Genomic DNA, 12,636 nt, shown 5'->3' with positions numbered 1-12,636 from the left:
TTCATGTACTGTGTGCTGAATAAATGTATATTTTCATAGAACTGGCCAGATGTTCTCTGCATATTTTTTGACATATATGGATCACCTAAGCCTATTCTGCATGACAGTGCCACTGGGACTCCACCCAGTCCAGGCAACTGTGATGGCAGGGCTGACTCTGGTGAAGGCCTATTATAATGCTACTTAATCACTGTGTAAACATGAGCCTATCTATTGAAATGAAACAGTAGTACCTACAAAGGACAACCTAATGTACATGAACATTCTTCACAAATTAACATGCTGTTCAAATGTGTAAGGCTTAAGGGATGGACTGTGTGTGTGCAACATTCTGTGTGTATATATACCGATCAACCATAACTTTAAAACCCAATTAAGGACAACCGGCGAAATGGTGACAGGGTCATGGAAACCCAAGGCTCAGTGATGAGCATGTTGAGCGAAGGTCAGACCATCTGGTCCGATCCCACAGAAGAACCACTGTGGCACAAATTGCTGAAAAAGTTTATGCTGGCTATGATAGAAAGGTGTGAGAACACAAAAAGCATCACAGCTTGCTGCGTAGGGGGCTGTGTAGCCATCACACCCATATGTAGTTCTTCCCCAAACTGTTGTCACAAAGTTGGAAGAACACAATTGTCTTGAAAGTCTTTGCAAGCTGTAACATTGCAATTTCCAATTATAACAGCAAAAGGGGGGGATTAAATCTGTAATGGCACATATGTATGTGATAGTCAGGTGTCCACAAACTTTTGGCCATATAGTGTATGTGCCAACTATTTTAATTGTTAGATAATATCCATAATATAAATGTGTTCCAATGATAAGAATGTCTGTGATTCTTTTTTTTTTATTATTAATAAAATCAATTTCCACCAGGTGGAAAAGAAAAAAGTTAAATATTATATTTGTTTGTTTGTTTATTGCCAGCAGCAAAATTCTTACTTATCCTACAATTCTGACTTATACGAATATCTTGACCTGTGTTGAAATCTTGATTTTAATCTCAAAATAGTGACTTATTACCTCAAAATTCCCACATACTATCTTAAAAATGTGAATTATTACGTGTCCATTTTTTTCAAACTAGTTACCTACTTACGAAGCTAGCTAATTAGATTATCCTGCTAAACAGCTTTGAGCGCTGCACTGAATCCCTATCATCATATGTTAAATACACAGATAGGAAGTTAGAATTTTTTTTGACATCCTGCTGCTAAAAAATAAACAAAAATATGTTATTATTTTTTTTCTTCCTTTTCTACCTGGCGGAAGTGGGTTCCAAACGAGGTCTTTGCCCTGGTTTCGGGCGGGTCTTCATACCCCACCCCCTTCTCCGGCATTAGCCACGCCCTGGACAATGCCCCACCAGCCGCGCGCGTGCCACACGCAGGCTCGCCATCCAATTGGGTCAAGGGTTAGGAGGCGCTACGTCACACGCTGCTAAGATGGCGTTTTGATGACGACGCGAGAAACGAGGACCCCTGCCCTTGTTCGAAAGGTATTTAAAAATTGTGTTTGTATTTGTGCTACTTTCTAAAAGCTCGCTCTGAGTACGAGTTTGAAGTGTGTTTATGAATGAAGGGGAGTGAAATTAATTGGCTGGGAGGACGGGCGGCTTTCACACATTCAGCTCGGTGTAGGCGAGTAACCTCTCCTGCAGCAGCCACCTACATTCTCCAGCCTGGTAAGCTGGGACTGCGGTTCCTTCATTCCATCAGCTAGGTCGGGTTTTTCCTCTCGCTTTTATCATTTGGCGTATAAAAGCGCAGTGCTGTGATTAGCGCCGCAGTGCTCATATCGTGAAGAATGTCGTAACTCGGTGGTAGAAGAGTGTGTTGCTGTTGCGGCTCTGTGCCTGTAGGCGATTAGTGTTTACAACCCGTAGTTCCGCATTCACTAAGCCTCGACACAGACACACGGACACGCACACACAGACGCATTTCCACTATAAAAGGCTGGTTTCGAGTTTCTTAAAGGTTTAATAACGTAACTTGTCAAATAACCCTTTAATTGCTTGTATTTAATGCCTTATCATAAACATCATATCTTTTACATATTAAATCCCTTGAGGTTTTGGACTCAAAATGAAAACTGCTAGCCAATCTAAACAAATCACTAGATGTTAAAATGCTTTTTTAAGACTTTCTAACCAACCCCCCTGTGTTCCTCAATCGACATTCATTCATTAGCACTTTTATCCTTTCTTTTAAGGATACGATCCGAGCCATTGAGGATTCAGGGGCTTGATCTGTCCCAGTCCTATGATTCAGACTCTCAATCTTTTGATCACTAACTCAGAGCCTTGATCATTGAGCTGCTGCCTGTTTAGACCCAGGTCGTTTCTTTTATCTGTATCGGGTCCTGATAAGATTTTGACCCCGTGTGTTGTTGCCTGAGTCTTTCGGTCAGCCGGACTGAACTCCAGTTGCTACCTCACATGTTAATGTGAAAATCAGTTTTGACCACTAACTTACCTGAGGCATTCCTCATTTTTGCTTGTTTTTATGCAAATGCATTTTGACATCATATCTCAGGAGGGATATGTGTATTTAAAATACATTTACAACCAATTTACATTTTTATGTGGATAATCATAATACTCAAGGCACATAAAAAAAAAGCAAGTGTAAACGTATTGTCCTTATTTTTCTTTTTTTAGATAAGTGTAATATGCTCATATATTATTCAGGTCTGTTACAGGGCATCACCACAGCTGTTTTGAACTCAAGAATGCAAACGTAGATCATTTTCAGTGTTTAAGGCTCAGGGCTATTCATCAGAAGGTTGTTGGTTTAGATTTCAGCACCGACAAGCTGTGGCTGTTGGGCCATTTGTGTGACGTTCTCTACTCCAGGAGCAGTGTATCATGTCTGACCCAGCACTCTGCCCCCAGCTTCATAACAAGTTAAGATATGTGAAGAAAATAATTTAACTGTGCTGTACTTTTTAAATGTGACGACAAAGCCTGTCGTCGTCTTTTTTTTTTTTTTTTCTTTTTTTTTTTTTTTTCCAAGATCATTTTCCTGCGACAGCACATTCCAGATGTAGCCACATCACTGTGAATGTTTTGTTTAAGAAAATGAATAATAATAACCTTGTACTTTTTGTCCTGCTGTGTAGTCACCTCAATGAAAAACATCAAGGGCAGGAGATGGAGCTCTCAAATTATGCCAGCCAACTGCTGCTGCAGCTCAACCAACAACGCTCCAAGGGCTTCTTGTGCGACGTCGTCGTTATGGTGGATAACACACTCTTTCGGGCTCATAAAAGCGTCCTCGCCGCCGCCAGCAGCTACTTTAAGTCCCTCGTCCTGCATGATAACCTCATCCACCTCGATGCCGAGTTGGTGGAGCCAGCCGTGTTCCAGAAAATTCTGGACTTCATTTACACTGGCAAGCTATGTGAGGAGAGTCAGGGATCAGAGCGGAAGCAGAATCTGAGCGCCTTTCTCACTGTCGCTAACTACCTCCAGCTCCATGACCTGGCAAGTCTGTGTACCAGCAAACTCGAGTCTGAGAACATGTCCTGCAAGGGCTCTTTACGCACCCAGAATCTGCCTTTTTCACCTGCCTCGAAACACCTGATCAAGCGGGAGGCAGAAGACACTTCGTCTGACATCGAAGTATATGCAAACATGGTCCCTCCAAAGAAAAGACACAACGGCGAGAACAAACGCAGCTTGGGCGGCAAGCAAAGCTTTGGGCTGGATTTGACCAAGAAGTCAAACCGTGCTGTAAATAATGACATCGGCAGCATGCAGGAGTACTCGCAGTCCTCTGTTTCCAAGACTGCTGCTAATACTCTACGGTCAGGTATGGAGAGAAAGGGCTCCCCGGAGAAGACCAGGGGCCTGGATGCTTTTGATGGAACGCAGGAATGGAGAAAGACACCTTCTAGAGAGCGCTCCAGAAGGAAAGGCAACGTCAATGGTTATATGCCTGCGATCAAAGGTGGAAGCCAAAACCATGTCAGAGAAAATTCCCAAGAGCAGCCACAAGACGGCGGATCCAACGGTGCCAGTCCTAACTTTGTCTACAGACAGGAGTCCTACCTCGAACCATCTCAGGGGGACAACAGTTATGTCTGTATCCCATGTGGAAAAGGATTCCCGTCTTCAGAAAGCCTCAATTCCCATGTTGAATCTCACACGGATGCGGACGTGAATCTCGGCCAGGACAAAGAGGGAGGGGACGAAGATCCTCCCACTGCTGGCACCCAAGAAGCCCTAGAGGTCATCGATAAAAGCCTGTCGAAGCCGTACAAAGAGCTGGACACGCTGCGACCGTTCCCTTGCAACATCTGCGGCAAAATGTTCACGCAGCGTGGCACCATGACCCGCCACATGCGCAGTCATCTGGGCCTGAAGCCGTTTGCCTGCGAGGAGTGCGGCATGCGCTTCACACGGCAGTACCGCCTCACCGAGCACATGCGTGTCCACTCGGGAGAGAAGCCCTACGAGTGTCATGTCTGCGGGGGCAAGTTTACACAACAAAGAAACCTCATCAGCCACATGCGCATGCATACTTCCCCAAATTAGACTTGGAGAGTTGCAGTAGGTTAAACACAAAATATCAGTAAAGCTTCTCAAATAAGCCTGGTCTAATAAAACCATGTTACCTCATGCCATTACAGTAAAATATCTTCACTGAACAGGAACTATGGAATGTTTCTTGAGGTACCTACTATTTTGAAAGAATGAATGTTATAGCCGATTCGTACAGTTACAATGCAGAACGTATCGATTTATGCGCTTTATCCGGATAAAACAAAACCTCACGTTTACTTGAATACATGTGCAAACATCGCTACCTCAGCTTTTACCTCCCAAATTCTCAGATGCCCTTTGAGATTATATTCATCTCCACCATATTGAGTTTATTCCTCAAAAAAGAAATCGAACAACCCGTTTATAGTTTGCGCCAATACCTGACGGATATTATGGCATCTGAGATAAATCCAAAAATAAACTGTAATGATCGGTAGAGGAAAACACACTGCCTGTTTTACAGTAAGAGGACAGATTGAAAACCAGTATAGGGTCTGTGATAAGGATTAGCAGGACAAGAGTTGTCCTCTGATTGTTCATGGAGCGTTTAGGCCTGTGTGATGTACAGTTCCAAAGAAATAATGAATGTTGAAAGATAAATAAAATACTGTATTACTGTAACCAAATCTATATTCTTACAATATACGTATTTAAGTGCAAGTCTAATTTATGTGTATGATCACAGGTGTCCGTCATTGTTAGTCACCCACCCTTTCCTCCCTGCGGGCTTCGTTAAATTTAAGATGCTCATGTAAGTCCTTTCCTTTAGATTTCCCCCCGTAAAAGCTTACACCTTTTTACATTTATAAAACTGTTCATGACCTGAGACCAAAAGGACTATGGATAAACTGTTGTAAATATCTTTTGAGTATCTTGAAGAAATTGTTTGGTTGCTCATTGATTGCAGGGTTTTGATAGTTATAGCATGAACTGTTTAATTCTGAATCCTTCGATCAGTTACAACACTGGGGGTTTTGCTTATGTGTAAAATCATTTGTGATAATGTCTTTATATTTTGGATGTGTTCCTCTACTATTATGTTGTTCCATTCCAACAAGCTGTGCTTATGTTACTTTTCATCTACCTCATGTTTTCAGGGTGTTTACCCACTCGCTGTGTTTCAAAACACATGCCTCTTTGTTGTTTACATACTTATTGGTTGCCATGTTTGAAGTGTTATACCAAATCTCATGTAAGAAAAACCTCACACTGTAACTCATATTTGCACACACTTTGGAAAAGAAAAAAAGCCACTACTGTTAAACTAGGTCAATAGAATACATGATTGTTTTTGTTTTTTTCTCCCTTTTCCCCCATCGTCTGCTCCAACCCCAGTACGAGTATACGCGTATGTTGCTGTTCGTGGCGCTGTCTACAAAAAATATGCAGGAACGTTTCTGTTTTATGCTGGGCCTGAAACCAAAACTGTGACAACACTTTGGACTTTTTTCTCAGGAAACCTCAGGGATTACTTTCAGGCACATCTGTATTTTATACCACCAAGTACCAGATACCGATATTTTTGCAGCTGCTTTGACACTACTGCCACATTGAAGCATTATTTCCAGCCAACACGATACGCCTTCGTAAGGCATGGCAGCTCAATTCTGTGGATTACTTTCCACTTATGGTATATTTTAATAATAAGTGATCGAATAACGTGAATTTCATATACATTTGGAAAGAACATTGAATACCGTTGTTCACGGAGTACGAATTGTGACCTGTTGAATACCAAAGCACATTTTCACAAAATGGATGGATACATATGAATGACCATGTACTTGACATGATACTTAATTAAATGGTGATTTAAAAAAAAAAAAAAAAAAGTTTTCTGTATTTTATCTCTGGTTTCTGAAATTTAAAAAACTTATTGTAATTTATTTAGAGTTGGATTCGGAGTCCAACATTCAAGTCTCTAGCATATGCATGGAACACACAAGAATATAAAATCCACTGCTTATATATTACTATATTCTTGTTTAGCTTTTAGGGAGGCACTAGGTGCAGCAGGTAGAATTGCTGTCTCACAGATCCATGATCCCTGCTTTGATCCTGAGCTCTCATTGTCTGTGTGGAGTTTCTGCGCATGTTGTCCTAGTGTCCATGTAGGATTCCTCTGTGTTCTCCAATTTCCTTCCACTTCCCAAAAACAGTCCAGTGCAGGGGTGTCCAATCTTATCCAGAAAGGGCCGGTGTGGTGCAAGTTTTCATTCCAACCAAGCAGTAGCCACACCTGAGTCTACTGAAAGCGAAGATCAACTGATTAAACCAGTGGAATCAGGTGTGGCTCCTGCTTGGTGTGAATGAATACCTGAACCCACACCGGCCCTTTCCGAATAAGATTGGACACCCCTAGTCTAGTTCATGGATTGGCTATGTAACTTGTCCTTAGGTGTGAATAAGTGTGTGTGTGTGTGTGTGTGTGTGTGTGTGTGTGTGTGTGTGTGTGTGTGTGTGTGTGTGTGTGTTTTACCCTGTAATTGACTGGTGTCCTATCCTGGTTGTATTCCTGCCTCATGCCCATTGTTCCTGGAATAAACTCCGGATTCTCGGTGACTCTGACAAGGATAAAAACCCTTACTAACGATGAATGAACAAATGTTTAGCTTTTGGAAAACACAAACAACACATTTAAATGCACACTCAACACTGCAGTTTGTTGTTTCAATGCTAATAATAACTGCCCATTGAAAAATTATAATAATTTATTATTCTATTGATAGTTAAGGCACAGTATCATTATCTGTAACCTTTTCACATTCTGCACTGAATTAAGTTTTATCTGCATATGTATTAACGTCTATGCTGGGACAGAAAATTAACTCGCATGCTGCTGGAGCATCAAACATAGCTTTGCTGATGTACTAAACTAAAGCACCATTTTGAATATTACTGCTATTTTAACTGCCACTGAATTTTTAAATCTCCAGTAGATGTCAGCAGTGAGCAGGTTTCTCTCTCTATCCATGCTGAGGTTTCTGATATGCATCTCTTTTACCTTACTCACAGACTGATGTATTGTGATTTTGTGTTTTGGATTTGTAGGAGGTCTGCTATTTTTATGCTTACTGTAGGGTTGGGTGTCCCAGTCAATGTATTTAAAGGTGCAATCAGCAAGTTTCCTAGAAGTTACCTTAAGCACACCACTGAACAAATATAGATCATGAGTTGTAATTTAAATTGCCCTGAGACACACACATCTAAAATGACCTGTCAGCTTGTGGCTGAGTGTGCATCACACACACACACACACACACACACACACACACACACACACACACACACACACACACACACAGTGCCGTTCATATGATGAAGATTAACCACCAACTATTGATCAGGAATCAGTCCATAGTTCGGTTTACTGTAGAGCATTGTGTCTTCATCAATAGTCTCTGCAGCCTCAGCAGCTCTTCTCGTCATGTGGATCTCATCTAGTGTCCACACACCGCATCAGATACGGAATAAATGAGGTTTCGTGTTGATCGGAATAGGCAGGATCTCGGTAGCCAAAAGTCAGTTTGCAGCTTCCTTGTAGCACTTGTTCCATGCATAACTTGTGGACTCTTTGGTTTTCTTACAGAGTGAACATCATTCACTATTCCTTCCAATTTTTTTTTCTTTTTTTTATAAAAAGGAAGTCAGAACTGTCAGCATTTACAGTTGGGGAAATCCCACTCAGGGTAGGCGGGTGATGCCAGTGGCCTTGTCCTACTTCCAAGGTGGAAATCTCTTGAAGTCATAAATGTGAGTATTATGTATCATGTAGACGTATAAACTGATTGAGCACAATCACCTCTAAACTGGCAATGTGTGGTTTCTAATGCAGTTTGCCATTCCAGTTGTTTACAATTTAATTCTTATTGCTACGTCTGTCATTCAGTTGTAAGGGATAAAGGGTCAGAGAAGGTTTTGTTGCAAATAATTCAGACAGTTGTCACAACAGTGGCACAGAGGCTGTGGCATTGCCTTTTTTGTGTAGTTGTAAAGCAAACCATGTTGAATCTGTTAAATGTAAAAGTCTAATTAACAAGGATAAAGCCCATATATTCATAAGAAACACTGAGAAGTACTTTTTTTTTTTTAATCAGTATCTTCATAACGTATAATATTGTAAAATGTTTAAAACAGTTTTGTTTGTTTGTTTTGTTTTTGTTTGGTTTGGGGGTTTTTTTTGTTTGGTTTGTTTTTTTTTGGGGGGGGGGCATTTTTAGGCACATTTCAGATTAACAGTTTAAAATAAAAATTGGTTGTTCATTACAGATAAGGCAGGAATTTTGTTTTATAGCATTAAAAGCTATTCAAATGTCATGGACTGGTAGTTCAATCATGGTTATGTTACAATATATTCATATTGCAGTGCCCAAGCGTGTTTAAGTGGCAGGTAGACCGAAAGGGTACTAAACTGTATCTTTCTTGTTGCTGGTGTAGTACTCTTAAGTGTACAACTTCTGTAACATTAGTTTGTATCTTTTGCCTAGAAGGTTGCAGGTAATGTCCCTAGCTGGGGGCCATCCTGTACAGGGTGGCAGCCCATTGCAGGGCACAATCACACACACATACACTTTGTGGACAATTTGAAAATGCCAATCACCCTACAATGCATGTCTTTGGGTTGCAGGAGGAAACCAGGGTACCTGAAGAAGAATACGCAGAGCAGAGGCAGGATTCGAACCCTCAACACCCTACTTGCAAGGCAAGTGTCCTAGCCACTGTGCCCACTTCTCCTCCAAGTATTATTATTATCCATCCAATTTCTATACCTACAGGGTCACAGGGAATCTAGAGCCTATACCAGGGAGCATCAGGCACAAGGCATGGGACACCCTTGCACAATCACATACACATTCACACACCCTCATACACTACGGACACGCCAATCATCCCACCATGCATGTCTTTGGACTGGGGAAATTCGAAGAACCCAGAGGAAACCCCCATGGGGAGAACATGCAAACTCCACACACACACAGGGCAATGAACCTGAATCGAACCCCCAACCCTGGAGGTGTGAGTCGAACATGCTAACCACCAAGCCACCCTCGTACAACATCATCATCATCATCATCATCATCATCATCATCATCATCATCAACAACAACAACAACAACAACAACAACAACAACAACAACAAGCAGCCAGTAGCTTTATGAATGGCACTGCACACGCGCCGTTTTGTGTGTGCGTGCGTGTGTGTGTGAGAGAGAGCGAGAGAGAGAGAGAGAGAGAGGGAGTGGGAGGGCGGGGGCGGCTCGCGCTGCCCTAAAAAGCCGAAGGAGATACGCTCTCTGCTTTTACCGGATTGCATATGAAACATATCCAATATAGAATGGCGCGGGTTATAAGCAGATAACTGTCGGGGTGTGTGTGGGTGTGTGCGTGTGTGCGGTAACTGCAGTCGTTGTGGATCTGCTGTAGCACTGGACAGGATGGCGAGGCGCGTGCGTGAGGAGCGTTGTGTGATCCGCGCGACATCACCGCTACACAGCGCGCGCTCTTATACCATTTATTTCATTGTCCTTTTACAATGCACTGTCTCCTGCAGAAACACGGGTAAGTGTTCATTCCAGATTTAAATAGACTCTGCGCTGGTAATGCAAATGCCATATTCCAGGATGTCACATGAAGTGTTCACTTTAAGAGATGCACCGCTGTGTATTGTGTGTGTGTGTGTGTGTCTGTGTGTTTTGGTTGATTAGAGCACGCTGGCGTGCTGAGCAATTTGGAGCGTTATGAGGTGACTTACCCTCAGTGGCTGAACCCCAGAAGCAAAAGAGCAGCTTATACACACACAAAGGTAAAATAAAGAAAAAAATAAAAACATAAATTGCACTAGATATAACAGTAAGAGACAGAATAAATGCAGTCCAAAATCAGAAGAGTAACATTAACACTAACAAAGTAACAATAGAAAGAACACATTATTGTTATTATTATTATTATTATTATTATTATTATTAGTAGTAGTAGTTGTAGTATCTGCTCAAGCTCTAAATCCTAAGAGTAATTTAATTCATTAATAATAATAATAATAATAATAATTTTGATAGCATGTCAAAAAGTAGCATTACTCATCTGCCAGTTTAATCAAACTTTGCTCCTTACTGTGCACAATTTCCACATGTGGTATAAATTGCAGTTAAAAAAATCATGATCTTGACATTTTTAAAAATAATGAACATATATAATTTAAAGCAATATTAAGACAAAAATATTTGTATGAATTAAACAAATGAAGGCAATGTGGTTTGATGTTATTCCATTTCATATGACTGCAAGAAGGGACACACAGGAACCCTACCACTATAACCTGAACTTTTCATACAGATTGTGTCGTTACAAATTTATGAGTAGCGAGACCAGGTTGACTTGTTTCCCACAGCCAGAAAAGTGAAGGTACACGTGATATTAAACAAATACTGTATGTAGATATGTGTTTGATAGTCATGGTGAATAATACCAATACATTCTTACATCATCAGCATCCTTCAGAGGCAGACGTGAAGATTACTGCAGAGGGAATGGAGCTGGTTCTCCAACTACAGAGAAATGAGTGAGTGACTGCTCATTCACATACTTTTTGTACTTCATTATGGGGTAGTACTATTATCACAGTCTACAAATACACGTCTTGGGGACGGATTAGACCTGAAAAGTTGTCCATGTGTTGTTGGAGTGTTTACATTGTGCAGCCTTCACACTGAACCATAGGAGACTGACACCTGATCCTCCTGCTCAGCGACACAGGAAGTCAGGCATATGGTGTTACATAGTCTCATGTACCTCTGGTGAGAATTTGGCCATTAAGTTAATGGCTGCCTGGAGCGCTTTGATGATCAGCAGGATACAGTGGAAGGAGAATAGGCTTCTTATTTTCCAGCTTTGTCAAAACCTTTTAATAGCTAAATGCTCCCATTGTTCTGGGTGGCGTGAGTGATCCATTGCTAAGTGTGGTATCTGTTGCCTCTGGTGATGCTGAAACCCCCTACAGCTTTATCTGATTAGTCTTAATCCCATCATGAAGCCCTCTTTAGCAGACGGCGATTGGAGGAGGAATGAAGCTCCAAGAGTGTGACTCCATAGCGTCTGACTGTGGATCCCTCAGGGGAAACACCAATCGTTGTGTCATTCCAGGGAATAAACACCCATCCTGGAGCAATGCATATTCTTATAAGCATTTGAGCAAAAAAAAAAAAAGCCCAGTAAACCACTGGTGGTCCAGATAAGGACCCAGAGAAGTATTTGAGTGGATTGAACTGATTACTTGAGACAAAATATTGTAGAAAATTGAAAGAGACTCTACTCTTCTAAACATGGACCATCATTGCTACTGTAGATCTGAAGATCCAGTGTTGCTGCTTATCGAATCATGCAGTTACGTAAGTTATATATTTGGAGGCAACTCATTGGACCAGAAGTACAGAACTAGAGACATTAGTTCAGAAATTGGAGTTTTCATAGATTTTCAGTTTATTTACCGTCTCTCTAGTCTGACATGGCTTGTTTAAACAAAGAAACAAAAAAACTTGACAACGAAAACAGACTGTTTGAAGCGGAATGGACAAAGAGGTATGCATTTATTTTTCCTCATTTGTACTTCATCAGTTAAGAAGAGGTAAAAGTGTTTCAAACAATGGAAGCACCACTATGAAACAAGCCATAACCAAACTCTCTTATTTATAGCCATAAACTAATCAAGCTAATTAAAAAGTAAATGTTGTCACCATTCTGTCATGTTAGTTGCTTATCTGGGCCTTTGTAATCAAGGATTTTTATGTAACTCTACCTTTGCTAATAGTTGAATACCCCAGTAGTATGGCATCAGTACATTTTGTGAAACTGAAATTGCTGTGAGAATGAATGATGTAATACAACAGCAGTTTCCACATCTGGCACAAGGTCCTTTGTGATAAACATCTATCTTGTTTTATTGCCATCCACACCCACATGTGTGTAAGTTTTATAGCTGTACTGTACAGAAACTATAGTGTGAGGCTTACTGTAGCATTGGACATGCTTTTCTATGTCTGTCTTTTTGGGAGAAATTGCTCTCATTCATTAATATTTATTAGCAGTGATGA

The 12,636-nt window shown here is 41.1% G+C and overlaps 2 protein-coding genes across 3 annotated transcripts in view; both read left to right on the top strand.

Annotated features, from left to right (window-relative positions):
- Nucleotides 1-1,350: 1,350 nt before the first annotated feature.
- On the top strand, nt 1,351-4,624 carry hic1l (hypermethylated in cancer 1 like). Of its 2 annotated transcripts, none has more exons than XM_017475079.3 (2): nt 1,351-1,501; nt 3,124-4,624. In XM_017475079.3, exon 2 carries the CDS (start codon nt 3,155-3,157, stop codon nt 4,538-4,540), a length of 1,386 nt encoding a protein of 461 aa, XP_017330568.1. In that variant the 5' UTR covers nt 1,351-1,501; nt 3,124-3,154; the 3' UTR covers nt 4,541-4,624. The 2 variants fall into 2 exon arrangements, with proteins under 2 accessions (XP_017330568.1, XP_017330569.1); XM_017475080.3 differs by lacking the exon at nt 1,351-1,501 and adding an exon at nt 1,517-1,687.
- Nucleotides 4,625-9,782: 5,158 nt separating this feature from the next.
- adam19b (ADAM metallopeptidase domain 19b) overlaps nt 9,783-12,636 on the top strand; it is a 31,328-nt gene continuing 28,474 nt past the window's right edge. Inside the window, exons 1-3 of the mRNA XM_017475199.3 lie at nt 9,783-10,108; nt 10,255-10,352; nt 11,038-11,108. Coding sequence (XP_017330688.1) covers nt 9,985-10,108; nt 10,255-10,352; nt 11,038-11,108 — 293 coding nt within the window. The 5' untranslated portion in view covers nt 9,783-9,984. The remainder of the gene's footprint in view (nt 10,109-10,254; nt 10,353-11,037; nt 11,109-12,636) is intronic.

This window comes from Ictalurus punctatus, chromosome 8, assembly GCF_001660625.3.
Source record: "Ictalurus punctatus breed USDA103 chromosome 8, Coco_2.0, whole genome shotgun sequence".
Lineage (NCBI taxonomy): Eukaryota > Metazoa > Chordata > Actinopteri > Siluriformes > Ictaluridae > Ictalurus > Ictalurus punctatus.
This window is presented reverse-complemented; position numbering and strand designations above follow the sequence as displayed.